General features: G+C 59.3%; 2 protein-coding genes across 2 annotated transcripts in view; one reads left to right on the top strand and one right to left on the bottom strand.

Annotated features, from left to right (window-relative positions):
* Window positions 1-7,609, bottom strand: part of RAB11FIP5 (RAB11 family interacting protein 5) — a 42,983-nt gene extending 35,374 nt beyond the window's left edge. Inside the window, 1 exon segment of the mRNA XM_050895293.1 lies at window positions 7,172-7,609. Coding sequence (XP_050751250.1) covers window positions 7,172-7,557 — 386 coding nt within the window. The 5' untranslated portion in view covers window positions 7,558-7,609.
* A 12,521-nt stretch (window positions 7,610-20,130) lies between these two features.
* Window positions 20,131-22,953, top strand: LOC127016212 (homeobox protein not2-like). Its single transcript, XM_050896584.1, has 4 exons — window positions 20,131-20,240; window positions 20,285-20,385; window positions 21,980-22,164; window positions 22,648-22,953. The coding sequence occupies exons 1-4, from the start codon at window positions 20,131-20,133 to the stop codon at window positions 22,882-22,884; spliced, it is 633 nt and encodes a 210-aa protein (XP_050752541.1). The 3' UTR covers window positions 22,885-22,953.
* Window positions 22,954-23,416: the final 463 nt, after the last annotated feature.

Raw genomic sequence — 23,416 nt, forward strand, 5'->3', positions numbered from 1 at the left:
GCACAGGTTCCAACAAGACCTGGGGCGGAAAGAGACGCGACAGCAATGGTTTAAAAGTTATTTGCACTTGACAGACTGCGTGTGGAAAGGATGCAGGGTCTTTCTTGGACTCCAATTGTCAAGAAAGCCCCGCGCAGCAGCCGTGCGGAGGCAGCCACCCACGCCAGCATGCCTGCAACAGAGCAGCAGCCAGAGCAAGAGGATTTCAACAGGCGAGATGACGCCAGAGCACCCAGAGCCCGTGGGGTTACTGAGGGCAAGGAGACTGTTTTCCCTTCATGCGGACACCTATGTAAGCGCATTCATGAGCCGGCTACAGCGAACGGGCAGAATAACTCGGTCTAGACTCTGCCCTGGCAGCAGCCACAGTGCGGACGTGCTCTCCACCTCAACAGATGCTCTCCCTCCGCTGACAGTGACAAAGGGAGGTGCCTCCAGCAGACCCCTAAGTTGTGACACATCGCTCCAAGGGACCACGCTGCCGGGGAGCATCTTAGTGCACCCGCAGATGCTCTCCTCTGGGGCAACGCTACAATCGAGCAGATTCCCCCAGGAACAACAAAGAGCATTCCCCAAAAACTTCTCTCCTGCTGCAGACGCTGCCTTTGAGCCATCCAGCTCAGGTCAGCGCGACGACACGGCCCCTTGCAGGGCAAGGGGAGCGGAGAGCCGAGCCCACCCTGCCTTCCTGCTCACTGGAGAGGAAGGACTGGCAAGAAATATTGCGGCAGACCCCAGAGGGAAAGGAAGGAGTCACCTTGGAAAGATGAACCGAGGCGGCGAGGCTCCTGAAGCATGGCATGAGCGCTAGCTGAACTTGGCACATGCAATAGCACCAGCTCCACCCATGTCTGGAGCTTCGTACCAACAGGTTCGAGGCGTTTTCCAAGCTGGCTGCGGGTTTTTCTGCAGCTGCTAAGGGAAAAAGATAGCTGGAGGCAGTTAGGGCTCTGAAGATCAGTGTGAAACAGACAGAGAAGCCTGAATCTGCAGCTTTCTGGTTTGTAAGATGATGGAGGGTGATGGGCCAGCGCTCTCGGCCACCGACAGTCCAAACCCAACATGCTAGACTTGCAAAGCTGGGATTAAACTGCTCAAATATCTTTTCAAAAAGAACAAAAGCAGAGCCTTCCTGGAGCAGAACAGCGCAAGGGCCTTAAACCCTTTAAACTGGCATTGGCAACTGGGTGAAAATGGGGTTAACTGGGCAGGTAGGAGCAAAATTAAGCCCTGCCACCATTTCATAAGCAGTATCACCACACTGCAGCACCTTGGCGCTCTCCCCTGGGCTCCCAGCTAGGGGCAAACACTTGCCCAGGACAAGCTGGCCGCCAGTGATCCCATCCCAAGGCCTGGCTGCCTCCTGCTCAGCTTTGCCTCCAGGAGCGCAGAGAGCACCTCGACCTGATTTTTGGCACGACTAACCCTCTCCTCCCCCTGCTTGGCGGCGTTTCGACACAGCAGGGCATTTCCTGACTTGGCTGAGACACAACAACCCCTCAGAGCTGCCTTTCCAGCCCCAAAACAAGGATTTCATCACAACTGCTGTTCTCCGCCACCCCGAAGACCTTCACAAGCCTTGCCGGGCACCTCCAATCAGAGACCCCAGGGAAGAGGGCTCTGTTTGCCCTCGTATTAAAACTTTCCATCCCAAAACTATTACAGAGCAGCTATTTCCTCTCCGCCGTGCTGCAAGGTCTCTTCCTCTCCTAGGCTCAAGGACAGACGTGCTGAGGACACGGCTGCAGTGATTTGGCCTCGGCTCATGCCTGATAGGGAGCAGAAAGTGAGCTCTGACCCTGGGTGCAAAAATCTCCCCTAGGAGATGCAGCCAGGAGCCAAGGCCACGGTGGGAACGGCAACGAGCACAAACCACCGCATCCGAGAGAGATGCCACAGCCAAGAGCCCGCAGGCCACAGCGCGTGCTCTGCTATTAATGATCTCCACTGATTTTAATTTAACAAGGGAGGGCGACGGCCACAAGCACGCCATGGGCTGACAGCGGTCCAGAGGGATTGGCGGAGGAGATGAGAGCGGGTCCATGCCTGGGGGAAACACGAGGACGGTGCCACAGAAAGCACGTTACCCGTCCGCTCTCGCCCCAGCAAGGAGGGGACGTGATGGGTACAAGCAGCAAGGGGAAGGGAAAAGTGCCTGGCGCGGGGCTTAGCTGGGGAAGGACCAACAGACAGGGAGGGAGCACCAGCAGGGATTCGGGGACTGTCCCTTAACCCCGAGGATGCTTCTCGCCCCTGAGGTTCCTACAGTGCTTTGCTGCTGAGTGGACGGGGTGATGATGTGAACTCCTGGAGGGCTTCGCGGTCACCCCAGAGCCAAAGCAAATTCAAAGCAATGTCCACCTGAGCCACCTCCGTCTCAGCTCGTTCCTTCCCCCGAGCCGTGCTGCTTCTCCTTTCCCGTGCCAAGCCATGCAGCTGCAGGCAGCGTCAGGGCTGACAAACTCCTTCTCCAGCCAGTTCTGCCAGCCGTCTCGGCCTGGCTCCGTGACATCTTCCCCCCCAAGCCCAAGGAAATCCCCATCCCTTTTCCACTGAGCCTTGCCCCAGAACTGAGCTCCATCAAGACATGGAGGAGAGAAGCCCCGGCGGCCTCAAGGACTTCAGCTAGAAAAGTTTAGCACCCAGAGGAAAGGTTTTGTACCCCGAGTAGCTTCTTTGCTGATGGAGAGCAAGAAGGAGAGTGTCTCGTTCCTGCTGCCAGGGTGGAGATGCTGCGGCTGCCCAGGCAAAGGGCTGCACGCAAGCCCAGACCCCTCCGAGCGACCGGCCCTGCCCCTCCGCAGCTGGGGAGGGATGGGAACAAGTAAAGAGAACTGCGGGAGGGAGAGCTTTGGGGAATTTGGAGCTGGGCTAACGTTGCACGATGAACAACTCCACAAGACAAGTTCCCTGTCACAGAGACACCAAAGGCCACTCGCTGCTCTTGCTCCCTGTCCGAGGCAGCAGCCAGCAAGCAACTGCAAGTCACTGCAGGAAAACACCAGAGCCAGGAATCACGACTCTTCTGCTACAGTTACTGTCCCCTTACCCACAGGATCCCAGTGCTGCAAAGCCCTGAATTTTGCTCTCCGGAGACCAAGCTCCAGCAGCCCAGTGTTTGCACAGCCAGCAGAGCTTCGCCCTGGAAGGCTCATGGCTTTAACCTTTCCTGTTTGTGAGGGGCTGTGAGGTTTTAGGAAAAGAAAGCAAATGAAAATGAGATTTCAAAGGGGGAGAAAGGAGGTAATGACAATTAAGTTTTCTCTTTACCCAGCCCAGGAAACCTTGGGTGCCCACTGCCCCTCTCCACCATCAGCCTTGCAGCCCACAGAGCAAACTCAAGGCCCTTTTGGGCCCCCACGCAGCCAGGTCCAAGGCCCAGCCCCGCAGGCGTTACTGCGTACCTCCTGTCCTCCCCAGCGCCGAGCCCCCGCCACGCCACCCACCCAACGGACCACATTGGCCAAGGGGAAAACACAGCCTGACGGGTGTGGGATCGAAGCTCTCGTCTCGCTGCAGCCGGAGGCACTTCCACCCTTCCCAGCTGCTCTGTTGACAGTGGTGGCTGTGGAGGTAACGCTCCCCGGCTCGCTGCCACGCCGCAGGGAAGGCAGGATGAGCCCCCGCAGGGGACTGCAACGGCATTTCCTGGACGTCAGGAAGCAGAAGCGATAGCTGCCTTGCGAGTACAGAAAAAAACCCCTCTTCTGCTGGGCTGAGCCACCCCGCCGAACAATCACATCTCCCTGTGTGCTTGCGCCGAGCCGGCAGCACTTGAGGACCCACCGGCAGACCGTTATGGTCGGACACGGTGATGGTCACCATGCCAGTATGCAAGCACTTTATTGCACGGTCTCATCCTGCCGACAGCGCTGGGCTTCGGGCTCCCAAAAAATGAGGCAGGGCAGAGAGCTGTAGGGACCAGGTCACGGGAGGGAGAGGTGAGGACCAGGAGCATCCTGCCCACGACACAGGGGTTGTTTGATGCAGAAAGGTAGTGCATCCGGAGACGCACATCAGGCTCAGCGGGGCAGTAAAAGGCATGGATGAAAAATAAAAGCACTACACGGCTCAAGTGGAAAGGGAGAAATGATGCTCGGCACTGTTGTTTTGCTTGCCAACCCTAAGCCTTGGAGCTGGCTGAGCGTGGGACAAGCCTTGGGATGCCCAAAAAGGCCATGAGAGCTCTCAGGCTGCTCTTGTGCAACTCCAAGAGTCGATTTTCTCCCGGGCAAAACACTGAAATGACCAAGACGTTCGGCTGAACAAGGCAGCTCATAAACACCCCCCGGACACCGGCTGACGGCTCGTTCCTGGAGAAGAGTCCAAGTTTGACGGAACATTTTCCATCAAGCTGAAAACAAGTATAAAAATCATCGCCGGTAAAGTTTCCGTGCAACAAAAATCAGCAGGAAAATGAGAGCAAGGTCAACACGCTGACAATCAAGGCCTTTTTTTTAAGTGGGGTCTCATTCCAACTGGCAGCAGTTTTATGCCCAGGAGCAAGGACTGCAGACCTAAAAACCAGTGCATGGCGGAGACTCCACTCATACATCCCTCGCTTGGGGGCCAACAGTTATCTCCGCTGCACAGGCCTGGGTGTGCTCCGCGGTACAGTCCCGGAGCAGGGGAGCCTGTGTTTGTTTTGCTATTTTTTAATCTGGGACTAAAATTTCCTCCTAAACAAAGTTGTTTGCAATGGGGCCAAACCAGACGTCAGAAGTTGGTTGGAAGCTTATGCGGCTCGCAGAGCCAGACCCCTGGGGCTCCCCCCCAACCTTTCTCCCACCCGGCTGGACAAGCTCCAGCACTCAGGACTCCCCTCCAAAAAAAAAATGCAGCCCCTTCCACACTGCAAACCTGCCACCCACCCTCGAGACACCTTCCATCTCAGGGGTTCGAACAAACAGAGATGCTCGAGGTGCAGGGTGAGAGCTCTCCGTCACGTTTTCTGTGCTCACATCCATCATCAGTGGCCACGGGCGAAGATAAAGAGCCTTAAAACCTCTTGCAATCCTGAACGGCGCGAGGGGAAGTTAATTTTCCTTATGCAAGCAAAGCTACAGGACAGCAAAATTCCTGGGGATCTCCTGCCTCGCAGCCCGGATCCCCTCCTTTGGCTGCAGTAACAGTGCCACCAGTGACCGGCAGCCATGACAGGCAGCACGGGGTCCAGCCGCGTTGGATGTTGCACCCGTGGGATTAATGGCCCCTGACGCCGGGACCTTTGAGACGAGACCACGGGCTCGGCCTCCTGAAACCTTTGCGAGACTGTCGCAGGGCCCCTCGCTTTGCACAGCTGCGTAAACTTCTGCTAACAGGAGCACGGCTTTCCTCTAGACACGGCTCCTACCCCGGCTCCCGGCACAGGGCTCGCTACCCAAACCGCAAAGAGGACGGAAAGTTATTTCACATCCTCCCGTGCCAAAACAATACATCTCTCCCGGCGCACCCGAAAGGCCGCGGACCAGCTCGCTCGCTCTGAAGTCTGCGCACAATGCTGGTTTGAATTAGGCTCGAAGAATTCAGATCCAGCTCCTCCGACACCGCCCATTCTCCAGGCAGCGCTAATAAAAACAAAATAAACGCCGAGGGGAGAAACACTCAGACACTAACTCCGGGGTTAGTCACTTTTCCTCTGTGCCCACACTCCCATTTTAGGGCAAGCAGGAGTCTCCACGGGCTGCAGACGCAAACGAGCCGCGTTTCTCCACGGGAAAAGTTTTTCCGACCCCTTTTCACGTTAATCCCGCTCTCCGGGAGCGAGGCTGCGCCATCTGCCAAGCCCCGGTGCTCCCTCCGCCGCCTCCCCGACCGTGCCCTGGGTAGGAGGGTGAGAGAGGCTCCTCTCCAAGCCTGCAGCTTCGGGCAGTGAGCCAGCCAAATTCCTGGGGTCCGGGGAGCCAGCAAGCAGCAGGGACGCTCCCGGAGGCACGCAGCAGCCCAGCCAGGTCTGCACGGAGCACAGCTCAAAAAACTTCTTCCCTAAAGGAATTTCATCCACATTCCTGCATTTCTGTGCCTGGCAAAGGCTAGAAAACATTATTATTGTTTTTAAACTCTTCTGGGGGAAGGAGGAAGAACAGCAAATCCCACACACGCAGGGAGGGATTTATGCTGGAGGCGACGCAGGGCTGGGGTTCGGTTCCCTGAACCGGGGGACCCTCCTGCAGCAGCACCGTGACAAACTAGGTCACACCGACGGCCCCACCGAGCCGGTGGGGGCTGCAAAGCCACCGCAGCCATCGGAAGGACAAACCACCGCATGCATCTGTGCCACGGCTTCCCAGGAGTGACAGACCCCGGGGGGACCCTCCTGGGATGCGGAGGGACCTTGCAGCATCCTGTCCCCTGGGACCCCCTGCCCGGGGGAAGAAGGATCCTGTGATGCCTTGTCCTGCACGATTCCCTTCCAGGGGGGATAGAGGGACCCTGACACACCCCATCCTCCACAACACCCTTCCTGGAGCACACGTGATGTCCTACTCCCCGTGATGCCCTTCCTGGAGCATCCACGGGCCCTGCGATACCCTGTATCCTGCAATGCCCTTCCTGGGTCGTACACAGACCCCATGCCACGCCATCCTCTGTGACACCCTTCCCAGGGCACACATGGACCCCATGATTCCCTGTCCCCAGTGACACCCTTCTTGGGGCATGCACGGCCCCTGTGATGGTGGATGACCTCCTGCAAAGCCTTTCCTGGGGCATGCCTGGACCCCATGACACCCTCCTCCCTGTGACACCCTCCCTAGGGTGTCCACGGACCCTGTGATGCCCTAACTCCCGCAACACCCTTCCTGGGGCATGCATGGACCCTACCACACCCTACCTCCTGCAGTGCCCTTCCTGGGGCACCCATGGTCCCCATGATTCCCTGTCCCCAACAACACCCTTCTTGGGGCATGCAGGGACCCTGTGACACCCTACATCCTGCAAAGCCCTTTCCTGGGGCAGGCATGGACCTTACCACACCCTATCTCCTGCGATGCCCTTCCTGGGGCACACATGGACCCCATGACACCCCATCCACTGCGATGCCCTTCCTGGGGCTCACACGCACCCATGACGCCCATCCTGGGGCACACAGGGACCCCGTGACGCCCATCCCGGAGGCCTCCCCTGCTCTGCCCCCATGGGCGTCGGGCGATGCCCGGCAGGACCCACTCACCGCTCGTCGGGGGCACGGCCCTGCTGCAGGGCGGGTTCCAGGGGCACCAGGGCCTGGCCCAGGAAGCGGTCCATGCCCACCAGGGCCCGGTGCATGACGGTGAGCACCAGGCCACCGCGGGCCTGGCCCGCCGGGGTGCCCAGCTCGGGGGGCAGCTCGAAGGCGCACTCCTCCCGCCATTCGGGGTTGCCGGTGCTCTTCTCGGCCACCGAGGTGCTGTACTTCTCGCGGCCCAGCTGGATGATGGTGTAGGCGTCGCTGGTGCCCGGCTTGCCGCCGCCCTTGCACCGCAGCCCGCGGGCCCGCACCACCGTCACCTGGACGTGAGTGGGCAGCCAGGCCGGAGACCCCTCAGCGGGAAGCGCGGCCGCCCGCAGCAGCGCCATGGCGGGACGCTGAGGAGACGCCGGGCCGGGCTAGGCCGGACAGAACCGGACAGAACCGGACCGGGCCAGGCCGGACCGGACCGGGCCAGGCCTCGCTCCACCGCCGCCGCCGCCGCCGCTGCCGCAGCCGGGCCGCAGCGCGAGCGCGACCGGCCGCCCCGCCCCGCCCCAAGCCCCGCCCTCGCCCAGCTCTAACCCCGCCCCAGCCCCGCGCCAACCCCGCCCCCGCGCCCTGCCGTAAGCACCGCCCCCCCGCCCCGAGGCCACGCCCCCGCCTCGCCTGGACCGGAGGGGTCGGCGGGGGCGCGTGCACGGGGCGGGGCAGCGGAGGGGGCGTGCCCCGGGCGTGCGGGGCTGGGCGTGCAACGGGGAGGGGGGGGCGTGCAACGGGGGGGGGGGAGAGAGCAACGGGGGGGGGGGGGCGTGCAACGGGGAGCAGGGGGCGTGCACCGGGGACGCGGGAATGGGCGTGCACCGGGGCTGGGCGTGTAACGGCGGGGGGCGGTGGGGGGGGGCGTGCACCGGGACTGCAGGGTGGAGCACGCACTGCACGGTGCACTGGGCTGGGCGTGCAGCGGGCTGTGTACCGGTCCGGTCCTGCACCGGGGCGGGGGGGGTGTAGGCCTGGACACGCAGGAGGCGGAGGCCACCGCAAAGCCACAATGGGCTACCCAGAGTGTCGCGATATGTCCCCCGCGCCCGGGCGAACCGGGAAGAGGGGGGACACGTCTGCGTGCCCCGACATCCCGCTGCACCCGCCCCGGCCCACTCCGGGCGCTGCTGTTAGCGGCGTTTCCCTTGCTCGTCCTTGTTACCCTGCCCCAAGATGTGCGTGTGTGCATGCGAGTTCGTGCACGTGCATGGACGTGCATGCGTGTGCAAGCATGTGCATGCACGTGCATGCGTGTGCAAGCATGTGCATGTGTGTCCATGCACGTGCAAGCATGTCCTTGTGTGTCCATGCATGGACGTGCATGTGCAAGCACGTGCATGTGTGTCCATGCACGTGCAAGCATGTGCTTGTGTGTCCATGCATGTGCATCCATGCACAAGCATGCACATGCAAACATGAGCATGCATGTGCATGCACCGCTTGCTGCTGGAGCACCCCCTGCACCCCGGGAACGCCCCCCTGCCAGGGGCCTTGCAGCGCACCCACACCAGAAGCCGTTTGAAGGCTGCTTCGCCCTTGAACACCTGCACACCGGAGTAGGTTCCCGGTGTCCGCCGGGGATTATTCCCGGGGATGATGGTGGCATGGAGCCATGCACAACCTTTCCCCCCTCCCAAGCTTCGCTTTAAATATTCAGCAGCATTTCCCACGCAGCAGCCAGGCAGGGGGACAGCAGCGTCCCCAACAGGGCCCCAATCCTAATAAGCAATTAAAAACCTCTCCGCTGACCCTAATAACTCCATTGCGCGACCAAACCCGACATTCCCCGGCCCCTCAAGCAAGGTCACGCCGAAAAGCCGTGCCGGGGTGCGCCGTGCTCAGCACCGGCATTTTGGGTGCTCACGGCCGGGCTATGACAGGGCGATCTGGGCCCCGGGGCTTTGATGCCATCGCGATAAGGGGCGTTCGGGGCCACCTCGGTTAATAGGAACGGGGCCGGGCTGCTCTGCTCTATCGCTCCCATCTCCCGCATCGAACCAGCGGCAATTTTTTTTTTGGCCTCCTTCTGCTTCGTGTCCCCTCCCCGGGGGCCGGGGCCGTCCGTTCCGCTCGGCCGCGGGGACGCGGCGTGCCCCGACGGGGTTGCGGGGCGTTGCACGGGTGCAACGGCCCCTTTGGGATTCCTGCGTCTTCTTTGGGGTCACTGCGTCCCCTGTGGGATTTGTTAGGTCCCCTTTGGGGTCACTAGGTCCCGTTTGGGGTTGCTGTGTCCCCTCTGGGATTTCTATGTCCCCTTTGGGATTTGCTATGTCCCCTTTGAGATTGCTACGTCCACTTTGGGGGTGCAACGTCCCCTTTGGGGTTGCTGCGTCCCCTTTGGGGTCACTGTGTCCCCTTTTGGGATTTGCTACGTCCCCTCTGGGGTTGCTACGTCCACTTTGGGGGTGCAATGTCCCCTTTGGGGTTGCTGCGTCCCCTCTGGGATTTCTATGTCCCCTTTGGGATTTGCTATGTCCCCTTTGGGGTTGCTACGTCCACTTTGGGGGTGCAATGTCCCCTTTGGGGTTGCTGTGTCCCCTCTGGGATTTCTATGTCCCCTTTGGGATTTGCTATGTCCCCTTTGGGGTTGCTGTGTCCACTTTGGGGGTGCAACGTCCCCTTTGGGGTTGCTGCGTCCCCTCTGGGATTTCTGTGTCCCCTTTGGGATTTGCTATGTCCCCTTTGGGGCTGCTACGTCCACTTTGGGGGTGCAACGTCCCCTTTGGGGTTGCTGCGTCCCCTTTGGGGTCACCATGTCCCCTTTGGGGTTGCTGCGTCCCCTTTGAGATTGCTATGTCCACTTTGGGGGTGCAACGTCCCCTTTGGGGTCACTATGTCCCCTTTGGGGTTTCTATTTCCCCTTTGGGATTTGCTATTTCCCCTTTGGGATTTGCTGTGTCCCCTTTGGGATTGGTGTGTCCCCTTTGGGGTCACCATGTCCCCTTTTGGGATTTGCTGTGTCCCCTCTGGGGTTGCTGTGTCCCCTTTGGGGTTGCTGTGTCCCTTCTGGGGTCACCATGTCCCCTTTGAGATTGCTACGTCCCCTTTGGGGGTGCAACGTCCCCTTTGGGGTCACTATGTCCCCTTTGGGGTTTCTGTTTCCCCTTTGGGATTTGCTACGTCCCCTTTGGGATTGGGGTGTCCCCTTTGGGATTGGTGCGTTCCCCCTGGGGGTACTGCATCCCCTTTGGGGGTGCAACGTCCCCTTTGGGGTTGCTGTGTCCCCTTTGGGGTTGCTACGTCCACTTTGGGGGTGCAACATCCCCTTTGGGGTTGCTGTGTCCCCTTTGGGGTCACCGTGTCCCCTTTTGGGATTTGCTGTGTCCCCTCTGGGGTTGCTGTGTCCCCTTTGGGGTGCAACGTCCCCTTTGGGGTCACTGCATCCCCTTTGGGGTCACCATGTCCCCTTTGGGGTTGCTGTGTCCCTTCTGGGGTCACCATGTCCCCTTTGAGATTGCTACGTCCACTTTGGGGGTGCAACGTCCCCTTTGGGGTCACTATGTCCCCTTTGGGGTTTCTATTTCCCTTTTGGGATTTGCTGTGTCCCCTTTGGGATTGGTGTGTCCCCTGTGGGATTGGTGTGTCCCCCCTGGGGTTACTGCATCCCCTTTGGGGGTGCAACGTCCCCTTTGGGGTTGCTGTGTCCCCTTTGGGGTCACCGTGTCCCCTTTTGGGATTTGCTACGTCTCCTCTGGGGTTGCTACGTCCACTTTGGGGGTGCAATGTCCCCTTTGGGGTTGCTGCATCCCCTTTGGGGTCACCATGTCCCCTTTGGGGTTGCTGCGTCCCCTTTGAGATTGCTACATCCACTTTGGGGGTGCAGCGTCCCCTTTGGGGTCACCATGTCCCCTTTGGGATTTGCTATGTCCCCTTTGAGATTGCTACGTCCACTTTGGGGGTGCAATGTCCCCTCTGGGGTTGCTGTGTCCCCTTTCCTTGCTTTCGGGGGTTCACACCGCTCCTGCTCACCCCAAACAGCTGCTAACGAGACCGCAGGCGCTGAGTGCCGGAATAGCCACATTCTGCCCCAAAAAGCCTCCAGGCGAGTGCATAAACTGGGGGGAAGAGGGGAAAAAAACCCCTCAGCACCCCGTATTTTTCAGGCCGGCATGCGCTGCCCCGGCCGTATTCAAATCTCACATTAAAATATGCTTCATATAGGAATAAAAAACTACACGGGGAATTTCTTATCGCCCCCGAGACGAACCGAAATCCAATTATCCCTCCAGTCCGGTGCCCGGCCCCGCTCCGCAGGCCGCCTCTTATCCCTCCTCAGCATCTGCTTTTTATTTTGCCTTCTTTTGATTGTTTTTTCCCCTTTTTTTTTTTTTTTTGCTTTCTGATTATCTCTCCTCTCGCTGCACCTCCTCCTCCCCGCCGCCTTCCATCCTTGCCCCCGTAATTGGGGTTTTTTTTCTGTCTCCCTTCACCTTCCCTGCCCTGCTCTGCTTCCCGGCTCTTATTTATTCATCTCTTTGATTTTTACCGCCACCTTTGCATTCGAGGCATAAAGAGGGGGTTTTAATTACCCCTGAAATCAATGATTTTTATTTATTTTTTTTTATTCTTCTCTTGAATCGCAGGGAAAACAGGGGTTAGCGGCAGCGCGGGGGCTGTGTCACTGCCTTACGGGCGCCCTTCGTGCCGTCCTCGGCGAGCCTGGGCTGGGTTAAATTTTGCTTTAAGTTTTCCTTTAAGTTTTGCTTTAACCTTAATTTTTGCTTTAATTTTTGCTTCAACTTTAATTTTTCCTTCAACTTTAATTTTTGCTTTAATTTTTGCTTCAGCTTTAATTTTTGCTTCAGTATTTCCTTCAACTTTAATTTTGGCTTTAACCTTCATTTTTGCTTCAGCTTTAATTTTCCTTTAACCTTCATTTTTCCTTCTTCAACTTTAATTTTTGCTTCCTCCTGCTCCGTGGCAGACGTGCGTCTCCCCCAGCCCGCTCCTAAATATCACTGCAACAGCGTCCTCGATGAGGGTCTCGCCTAACCCAGCTGCCTTGCTGGCGAGGAGCTGGAAAACGATGCCAATTACATCATTTTGCCTTTTTTCCCCCCGCTTTTGGTGCAAAATGCCGCTCTCCGTCATGGTGGCCCCGGCTCAGCACCCGGTGCTGCTCACCCCCAGGAGCTTCCCAACCCGGTGCTGACCCTTCCCTCCTCGGCGATGGGAAACGCACCTCGTTGGAGTTGCAAAGAAATTGCATTTCCACGAAAGCGAAGCAAAACGCTGCCGGAAGGTCGCGGGGGCTGCAGGACGGGATGCTTCCCCGGGGCGGGATGCTGAGCTGGGCTTTGCTTTGGGGTGGCAGCGGGTGCTGGGATCATCTCTCCCGGGGGCTCGTTTGCTGTTTGCATTTCTTTTACGATGGGTGCTGAGACCCAGGGTGGGAGCAACTGCACCATCGCCTGCGCAAACAGCCCTGGGATTAAAGGGAAGGGATGAAGGATGAGCCGGAGTTGGGGATGCATCACCCCAAATCTCCGCGCCGGCGTTGTTGCGCATCCCTGCAACTATTCACGCCGCCGTCAAAACATCCCTCAAACATCCCCCGATTTGAGGACGGACACATGGACCAGGACTGACAGCAGCACCCAAACCTCCCCAGCTTCCCATTTTTGGGAGGACAAGCTGCAAAATACTCCCTGAAAATGGGTTGCAAAGGGGATGGTGGGTCCGAGCCGGCGATTTCCCGCTGCAAAATCCCGGCTGGCAGCACAGGGATGCCCGGGAAAGGAGGGAGGGAGGGAGGGGGGGGGCTGGAGCCAAGACAAATAAAGAGTTCAAATGGGAAACGATTAAAACTAAACTAAACTAAAATAAATCGAAAGCGGGGGAGATAAGACGCGGGCGCCCTCGCTGCCTATTTAACATTCATTGGATTGAATAATCAGGCCTCATTATCTCAAATTGTCTGCATATTTGCCCTCAAAATGCTAATTTGAAAGTTGGCTGCGAGCGCCGTCTGCCTATTTTGACTAAAATATTATTTTGCTTTATTGTGCGTTGTTTGTAGCTCCGGGGGCATTTCCCCTTGCAAACCGAAAGGGAAATAGGAAAGGAAAAAAAAAAAAAAGGCAAAAAGAAAAAAACCCAACATTTATCAAAAGCTGGCCGGGGAGCAGAGCGGCGCCCTGTTTTGCGTAGAAATGGCATTTTTAGGCCTTCCAGTAAAATTAGAGGCGTTATCAGTTTCTTTTCGGGGATGGACAGTTTATCGTTCATCTCGGGAAGGAAAATAGGAGAAATAATTTGCTTTTATTCTGATTGTTTGGCGGAGAGGGGAGGGACGGAGGCTGCCGCTTCCCCCCAAGTCCCCCCCCCTCCCCTTTCCCTATCTCCTTGCCCCCTCTCACCCCTTCGCCCCCATCTCCGCTTCGGGGGGGGGCAAAATCAAAGCTCTGGGCTTTATCCACCGGATCCCACACGGAAAATCAACCGTCGGCTCCATTTGATCTCCGGGCGGGATTCAGAGCATCAATCTATTTACATTATTACCCTTTCTAAAAGTCAATCAATAGATAATAAGGTGGGAATAATGGCCAGGAGTTAAAAATCCCCATTCACGGCCGAGGATTAGGGTTATTGAAGGGCAATTGCTTCGAAATCGTTTCAATCCGGCGTTAGCGATGCCGCGATTCACTCGCTGGCTTACCCACAAGGCTGCCGGCCGCCCCCAAATGACACATTTCTCATGCAAACCCCACGCTGGCCCCCCCCAAAGCTGTTTGCACAGCAAACTGCAATTGTATGGGAGATTAACGGGGCTTTGCGGGGTTGGGGGGGAGGCCAGCAAGCCTTGTTGACAAATAAGGGTGGAAATCCCTCGCCATCAATTCTGCGGGTGCCTCTGGATTTGGCAATGACACTGCTTTTGACTTTCCCGGCTGGGCAGATGGACAGGGGGTTTTGACTCGCTCCCGGATTTTGGGGGGGGGGGGGGGGCAGATGGTAGAGCAAAAGGGGGGGACCCACAGAAATGCTGGTGGCCCTGGGGATGCTGCAAACCCCCCGCACCGGCTTCCAGCCCGGGGGAAATCAGAGGAGAGATGCTGTCGTGAGGCACGTTTGGCCCCGCTGCCCCATAACCAGTATGTGGAGAAGGACAAACGTCAACCTTCCCACTGCCCCCGCTTGACGCAGTCCCTTGGGATGGCGGCGACAGGCACAGCCTTACGGTGCTGCCCAGGGATGTGCCCTTTTGGGGTTGATTACTGGGTTTTTGGGGGGCTGGTTGGAGCCTACGCGTGTTCTCCCGGTTAGCGATGAGCTGAATTTGGCCAGCTCGCCTTGGGCTCAGCCAACAAGTGGGATGCTGCGGATGGAGCCATCCCCCAAGAGTTCCTGTGGCTTGGCTGAAGTCACGCAGCTCGGATCGAGCTCCGGGACAGATTTCAGCCCCTAGAAACAGCCATGTGGCACAGCAGGGCGGTGATGCCGTCCTCGGTCTGCCCTTGGCTTGCACGCACGCCATGGTGGGACTGTGCTTGATTTTCTCCTGGAGATGGTCCTCGTCGTCACCCAAAAGCTCAGCCAGAGCCTGCATGGCCAATGCTGGCACCCATGCATGGAGAGGAGACAGGTTGTCACCCTCCGCCAGGACCCCGTTTATCCACCCAGTGTCTCGGGAGAAACCTCCCGGCCCTGGGGTGCGCCAGCCCCGGGGTGTCCCAGCCTGGTTTGTCCCATCCTGCTGTGTTCCAGCCTCGGGGTGTCCAAGCCTGGTGTGTCCCAGTCCCAGTGTGTCCCACCCTGGTGTGTCCCATCCCAGTGTGTCCCAGTCCCAGTGTGTCCCACCCTGGTGTGTCCCATGCCAGTGTGTTCCAGTCCCAGTGTTTTCCAGCCTCGGGGTGTCCAAGCCTTGTGTGTCCCAGTCCCAGTGTGTCCCAGTCTGGTTTGTCCCATCCCAGTGTGTTCCAGTCCCAGTGTGTTCCAGCCTCGGGGTGTCCAAGCCTTGTGTGTCCCAGTCCCAGTGTGTCCCACCCTGGTGTGTCCCATCCCAGTGTGTTCCAGTCCCAGTGTGTCCCAGCCCGGTTTGTCCCAGTCTGGTTTGTCCCATTCCGGTGTGTCCCATCCTGGTGTGTCCCACCCTGGTGTGTCCCATCCTGATGTCTCACCTCAGTGTGTCCCAGTCCCAGTGTGTCCCAGCCCGGTTTGTCCCAGTCTGGTTTGTCCCATTCCGGTGTGTCCCATCCTGGTGTGTCCCACCCTGGTGTGTCCCATCCTGATGTCTCACCTCAGTGTGTCCCAGTGTCCCTTCCTGGTGTCTCCCATCCTGGTGTGTCCAATCCCAATATGTCCCATCCCTGGTGTGTCCCAGCCTGCTGTGCTATCCCAGTGTGTCCCACCCTGGTGTGTGTGTCCCATCCCGGTGTGTCTCATCCCGGTGTGTCTCATCCCAGTGTCCCAGCCTGGTGTCCCCCAGCCTGTTGTCCTATCCCAGTGTGCCCCATCCCAGTGTGCCCCATCCCAGTGTGTCCCAGCCCGCTGTCCCCCACTCCACGGTCCCATCCTGGTGTCCCCCAGCCCGGTATGTCCCAGCTCAGTGTCCCCCACCCCAGTGTCCCATCCTGGTGGGTGTCCCAGCCCGCTGTCCCCCAGCCTGCTGTCCCATCCCAGTGTCTCCCACCCCAGTGTGTCCTATGCCAGTGTCCCCCATCGCACTGTCCCAGCCCAGTGTCCCATCCCAGTGTCTCCCAGCCCAGTGTCCCCCAGCCCGGTGTCTCCCACCCTGCTGTCCCATATCGGGCTGTCCCAGCCCGGGGTCCCCCAGCCCGCTGCCCCCCAGCCCGCTGTCCCAGCCCGGTGTGTCCCACCCCGGTGTGTCCTATCCCAGTGTCCCCCATCCCACTGTCCCAGCCCAGTGTCCCCCAGCCCGGTGTCTCCCACCCTTCTGTCCCATATCGGGCTGTCCCATATCGGGCTGTCCCAGCCCGGGGTCCCCCAGCCCGGGGTCCCCGCCGGTGCCGGTGCCGCCGGGGCGCAGCGCGGTCGGGCAGTGGCCTCTGGCGGTCAGCGGGGGAACGGCCCCGCCGGGAGCTGCTCACCGGGACCCCGCTGGGACCCCCCCACTGGGACCCCACTGGGACCCTGCCCGCTGGGGTACCTTCCAACTGGGATCCTCATTAACTGGGAGCCCGCTCACTGGGACACTTGCTAACTGGGATCCCTGGTAACTGGCATCTCCGATGAGTCACGATACACTCAGTAGGATCTACGCTAACTGGCAGCCCCACTAATTAGCAGCCTGCTAATTGGGATGTTTGGTAACGGGGACTCTCTTTAACTGGCAGGCTGCTGACTGGAATTGTGCTAGCTGGGATGCCTGTTAACTGGGATCCTTGCTAAATGGGATGCTTGCTAACTGGGACCCCCACTAACTAGCACACTTGCTAACTGGGAGCCCGCTGACTGGAATCCTCGCTAACCGGGACTCACTACCTGCGATGCTCACTAACTGGGATGCTTGCTACTGGGGATGCTCACTAACTGGGATGCCCACTAACTGGGATGCTCACCAACTGGGATCCTTACTCACTGGGATGCTCAGTAAGTGGAAAGCCCAGTAACTGGGATGCCCAGTAACTGGGATGCCTGCTACTGGGGATGTTCACTAACTGGGATGCTCACTAACTGGGATGCTTACCAACTGGGATGCTCACCAACTGGGATCCTCACTCACTGGGATCCTACTAACTGGAATACTTGCTAACTGGAAAGCCCAGTAACTGGGATGCCCACCAACTGGGATGCCTAGTAACTGGTATACTCACTAACAGTGGTGCTTGCTAACTGGGATCCCCACTAACTGGGATGCTTTTGGGTCCATGTGGGTCAGAGATGCTCAGCACTTTGGGTGCCTTTGGGAATCGCTCCCAGATGCTCCGAGCAGCGGATTTTTTGCTGGAAGCGGCTGCTTTGCCACCGCCGGCATCCGAAAGAGCTCTGGCACAGAGTGGGACCAAAGCAGCATGAACAGGGCAGGGCAGGATTTGTCCTTCGCCACGAACCCCATGAGCCACAGCTCTAAAAAGCCACGAAACAGAAATAAGGAAGATGACGGAAAAAACCTCACCGGTTTTTCTTCAGGTGCATGGAAAGGTGCAAAACCTTTAAAGAAGACATATCCCTCCCGCTTCAACTCTTGAAGGCATTTCTATAACCCACCTGTCTGCTGGGGGGGACCCGTCCCAGCCCCGGGGAGACCCATCCCAGCCCCAGGGGGTCCTGTCCCAGCTCCGGGGGGACCCATCCCAGTGCCAAGCCACCCAGCTCTGCTGCAGGACTCCCCTGGTTTGGGGCACGGCGTATTTTAGCCCGTATCATACAGCTACAGATGTTATTATTTGCAGAAACTCCTCTGTTGAAGCTCTCAACCTCCACGAGCTCCTGGGCAAGGAGTTCCCCAGGTGAACCACTCGCAGGGTTTAAAAAAGGATATTTTTCTTTATTTTTTTCTGCCTTTGCACCCGCAAACAGCCCCCGGCAGTGGCGGTGACCTGTGCACGTATGAGTCCTGCTTACGAAAACCTCCCTAGAGCTGGGTCAAGCCTACCGAGAGAAGAAGCGGAGCCGCATATCTTACGATGCTTAAGGGAGGGCTTCACTCTGTCTCCCAAATCCGGGTGGTGAGACCTTTAATAAGAAGAAAGAAAGAGTGGATTTAATCGAGGGGGAGATCTGGGATTCAGACAAAATGATCCGCGGGACCGAGGGTCAGGCCTGGATCCTCCTCAGCCACTTGATGGCAGCGGGTGTCCGAACACGTTGCTTTTTTCCAATAATTTCAGCTGAACTGGTAGAAAATACTCCTTTTCCCTGCAAATTGTGGGTATCCGTAACCCCCAACCCCAGCCCCCAGCACAGGACCGGCACGGCGTATCGGCAAGCGGATGCAAAGGGATTTTGTGGGTGAAGAGCTCCAAGAGCCGGGATGAATGGACAGCCAACGGCCAGACAGAGGGATGCTGCAGGACAGGGGACGGACACAAGACCAAGGGGGGGCCCTGGGGCTCCGGGGTCACCCCTGAGGCTGTCCCAGGCCAGGGGGTGACCCTGGAGGCCCCACTCCTCTGCAGACAGACAATCCACACCCTGCCCAGACAGCCCGGCCGCGGGCTAATGAGCAGCATTGTCATTAATTAGCTCAGGAGCCGGAGCCTTGGGGCAATTTTGCCTCAAAATCAGGCAGGAGCCATCCCTGGGTTCACATCCCTGTTCTGGATCCCGGCCTGGTGAAAGGAGATGCTTGGTTTGTCGGAGTGAACCCCCAATTCCCACCCTCCTTGTTTGCACAGCATCACCCCCCTAAATTGCTAAAATCCTCCCCCCCATCTCTCCAGGACAGGATTTTCCCACCTGGCTATCCCAAAGCACCACTGGGTCCCAGTATCCCCATTTTGGCCCCATATCACCTGGATCCCAACTCCATGGATGCCATTAGCATCCCATCCAGCACAGGGGTGCTGGGCACCCCCCATTCTGGGGCCACCCCGCTGCGTGGGGACGCTGGGGGTGTGTGTGTGTGTTTGCTGAGCTTCATCAAACAGAGAGAGAGGAAAAAGGGAATAAAAAAAGGGAAAGCACCTCCTAACCAAACACGCCTGAGCCCACCAAGCCCCGGCAGGGGCCTCTTGCCTTTTTATCTCGGCCTTTTCAAGACTGTAATTAAGAACTAATAACGCCAAATCTGCCGCCCTTTCATCTTTGCCCCCCCCCCAGGGCCTTTATTTGCCCCCACCGCAGTGGCTGCGGGGTGATGGCCCCGCGATGAGCCGGGGAGCACCGCATCACCGCCGGCACGGTGCCCACCGTGGGCTTTTTATGGCTTTTTGCTGTAAAAATACCCCTGGGGAGCCTTCACCTGCCAGCACCGGGCTCGGATGTGTCCCAGTACCGTGGAGCTGGGTGGGTTCCCATCCCCATCCCCATCCCCGAGGTGGCCACGGCAGCTGCAGAGCGGAGGATGCTCCCCGCCGGGGCAGAGCCCCGTAATGACTTTCTCAGCGCCGGAGCGATCCTTGGGGTTTGGGGTTTTTTTTTTCCCAGTTTGGGGGGGGCCGCACATGCATGTGCTGGGTCCCGGGGACCTCGTGAAAGCTGAGTGAGGGGGGCTGCTGCGGTGCAGATGTGGGCCCCGGCCCCCCGACTCCCCCACGCCCCATTTCCTCCCCAATAAACCCCCGAGCCCCGGTGGAGTCCTTTGACCGGGGCTCGCTCCCCCGCCGCGCCGGGCCCGAGGTGTGACTTTTCCCAGCTCATTAGGAAAAGCTGCACGATTTTAAGAATCTCAGACCCTAATGACCATCTGAATCCCATCAGCAGAGAGGGGTGAGCTGGGGGGGGTGCAGGGACAGCCCCCCCTCCGCTGCCTCTGCCACTGCCTCTCAGAGCATCCCTGGTCCTGTCCCTTTGCCTTGCTGGCCCAGGGTATATTATGCCCCCCAAAAGGCAGCTGTGCAGTGGGGTGCATGCTGGTGCGATGAACTCAGAGTACCGAGAGGGACCCTGAGCCCCCCCGGGGGTTTTGGTGGCCTTGGGGTGACACTGTGGTGTCCCCTGGGCACCTGGATCCTCCTGCCTGAGTATTTCAGGGCCAAAGCCACCCTGGGAGGGGGACAGGGGGGTCTCCACCCTGGGGGAGGACACATGGGGTGGGGAGGCGGGGGGGGTCTCCTCCTCGGGGGCCGGCGGACGTGGAGGGGACACCCCAGTCGAGGACATGGAGGGGACACGGGACCCCCGCCCCGCCGCCCCCCGGGGCAGGGTACAGGGCGATGCCATCGGTCCCCGCCCGCCCCATCCCGCCCCGTCCCCCTCCGCCCCCCGCGGTTTCCTCGGGACGGACGAGAGTCCCGCGGGGGCCGGTCGGGGCGGCCGTATAAAGGCGGGCGGCACGGCCCCGAGCAGAGCCCGCCATGCCGGCCCCGGCCCCGCCGCCCCCCGCCCGGCCCGGCCAGGCCTTCACCATCGCGGCACTGCTGGGACGCGCCTCGTCCCCCCCCGCCCCGCCACCGCCGCCACCGCCGCTCTGGGGACCCCCCCGGCTCCCGGCCCCGCCGCCCCCCGGGTCCTACTGCCGCCGCCGCCGCCGCCGCCCGCCGCCCCCCGGCCGCTCTGCACCGTCTGCTGCGGGGTCCCGCCCGCCTGGGCTGCCCGGCTGGGGGCAACAGGTACCGCCGCTGAGCCCCCCCCCCCCGCCCCGGACAGTCCGCACCGGGACCCCGCTCCGCCTCTCCCGTGGGGACACCCTCAAATGGGGACCTCCTTCCGTCTCTCCAAGGGGGGTTCTTTGGCCACCTCTTCAAATGGGGGACCCCTTCCAGGGGGACCCACATTCACCTCTCCCATGGGGACACCCCCAAATGGGGACCTCCTTCTGTCTCTCCAAGGGGGGTCTTTGGCCACCTCTTCAAATGGGGGACCCCTTCCAGGGGGACCCACATCCACCTCTCCCGTGGGGACACCTCCAAATGGCGACCTCCTTCCGTCTCTCCAAGGGGGGTCTTTGGCCACCTCTTCAAATAGGGGACCCCTCTCAAGGACACCCCTTCCAGGGGGACCCATATCCACCTTCCCCGTGGGGACACCCCCAAATGGGGACCTCCTTCTGTCTCTCCAAGGGGGGGGTCTTTGCCCACCTCTTCAAATAGGGGACCCCCCCCAAGGAGACCCCTTCCAGGGGGACCCATGTCCACCTCTCCCATGGGGACACCCCCAAATGGCGACCTCCTTCTGTCTCTCCAAGGGGGGGTCTTTGGCCACCTCTTCAAATAGGGGACCCCTCTCAAGGACACCCCTTCCAGGGGGACCAACATCCACCTCTCCCGTGGGGACACCTCCAAATGGGGACCTCCTTCCGTCTCTCCAAGGGGGGGTCTTTGGCCACCTCTTCAAATGGGGGACCCCTCTCAAGGACACCCCTTCCAGGGGGACCCACATCCACCTCTCCCGTGGGGATGTTACCAAATGGGGACCTGAATGCACCTCTCCCATGGGGACATCTCTAACCGGTGATCTCCTTCCACCTCCTCAAGGGGACCCCCTCCAAAGGGGATGTCTCCAACCAACAAGGACCTGAATCCACCTCTCCCATGGGGACATCTCCAAATGGGGATCTCCTTTCACCTCTCCAAGGGGGGGGACCCATACCCACCTCTCCTGGGGGACCCCTCCAAAGGGGATCTTTTCCAGGGGGACCCATGCCCCACCTCTCTTGGGACACCCCGAAATGGGGGACCTCCTTCCATCTATCCAAGGGGAGACCATTGGCCACCTCTCCTAATGGGGGACCTCTCTCCCACGGTGACGACTTCTGGGGGGACACGACCCCTGTCCACCTCTCTCATTCGGATGTCTCCATATGGGGGACCTCCTCCGCCTCCTCCCAAGGGGATCTCTCCAACAAGGACCCTCTTCTGCCCCTCCAAATGGGACCCACTGGCCTCTCTCAGGGGGACATGTCCAAATGGGGGACCTCCTTCCACCTCTTCATGGGGACTCCCTCCAAAGGGATTCTCTCCAAGAAGGACCTGTATCCGCCTCTCCAAGTAGACCCTCCATAAATGGGGGACCCTCTCCCACCTCTTCAAATAGAGGACCCACTGCAAAGAGACCCCTTTTACCTCCTTAAAGGGGACACCTCCAAATGGGAAGATCCCTTCTGCCTCTCCAGGAAAGGACCTTCCAAGGGTGGACCCCACTCTAAAGTGGACCCCTCCAAGGACTCCTCTCCACCCTGATCCCCCCTCTCTCCCTCACCTCCAGGCTTCCTGATCTCCAAGTGTTGCTTCCCCGTCTTCAAAGCCAAGACTGGTAAAGCCAAGCGGGTCCGGACCATCTTCACCAGCGACCAGCTGGCCCGGCTGGAGAAGGAGTTTGCGCGGCAGCAGTACATGGTGGGCACGGAGAGGTGCCTGCTCGCCTCCTCCCTGCACCTCACTGAAGAACAGGTAAGCACCCCCACGCTCCATCTCCACCTGCCCCCACCAGCAGGTCCAAGGAGGCTCCCAAACTTTTGTGTGCCAATGGGTGGGACCTGGGCCATGTCCCTCAGCCTGGGGCAGGAGCCGTGTGGGGCAGTGATTGTAGATAGTTTACATGAAAAGGGTGAAAGATCACAGACGGGGAAACTGAGTCGCAAAGTGGCTGTGCCAGGGCCACGTGCAGGGGTTGAACTTGTGTCCAGCTTAAGGCTGGATCTTCTCCACCACTGGCAGGTCCCAGCTCAGCTCCTGGGTTGCAAGGGACAGTTTTTCATCTCACTGGGGACACAGCATGGCAGGGGACATCTGTCCTGGCCAGCCAGGGAATATCTGAGCCTGTGGGCACCTCAGGGTTTGTGGAGTGGGCACTGCCCGAGCCACGGAGCAGACCATGAGCCCATGGTCCATGGAGAAGCCAGGTTTGAACGCCAAGCTTTACCTTCTCCTAAGGTGAAAGTCTGGTTCCAAAACCGGAGGATCAAGTGGAGGAAACAAAGCCTGGAACAGCAACAAGCCAAACTGGCCAAAATGGGTTTGGCCACCCTGCAGAGGAGCCCCGACTCGCAGAGCCACCACAGCGAGGAGGACAAGGACTTCCCAGCGGAGTCGGAGGACGGCCAGGAGGACACGGCCTCCTCGCCTGGCTCAGGGACGGCACCTGCACAGACTGTGGCAAAGAGCTGCTGAATCGCCCCTTCGGGCCGCTTTTCCGTGTGTATTATATGAATGTATCATAGCTGGCAAGGAGCGTATCTAATATATACAGGGCACCAATTATTTTTGCAGTGCGAAAATAAATTATTTATGCAACTCTCGGGCTCATCTTTGCATGAGGAGGAGGAGGAACAACACATGCCTTCGGTGGCGGCAAGCATTCAGTGGGGGCTTGTTGATGGGAGCAAGCCCTGGAGGTCCAGGGGAATGGGGGCCACCCGCACACCCCCACCCCCAGTCAGCCCCATAGCCAGGCTCATCCCAAAGGCGCTGGGTGCTCAGATACCTCCTTGTGCTCTAAAATAGCTCAGGACCTTCACAGAGCCTAGGTCCTTGGAGAGGACCTCCATCTCACGGTCCATCCATCTCCCATCTTCCTTCCTGCCGGCAGCATCTTCACCGTAACACCCTGCTCTGCCCACAGCTCACACATCCCGACCCAGTGATGGCATCCTGCTCTCTGGGGCTTTTGGAGCCAGGAAAATAGGGAAAACTCACCTGGAGA

This window comes from Gymnogyps californianus, chromosome 4 (genome assembly GCF_018139145.2).
Source record: "Gymnogyps californianus isolate 813 chromosome 4, ASM1813914v2, whole genome shotgun sequence".
NCBI classification, from domain to species: domain Eukaryota; kingdom Metazoa; phylum Chordata; class Aves; order Accipitriformes; family Cathartidae; genus Gymnogyps; species Gymnogyps californianus.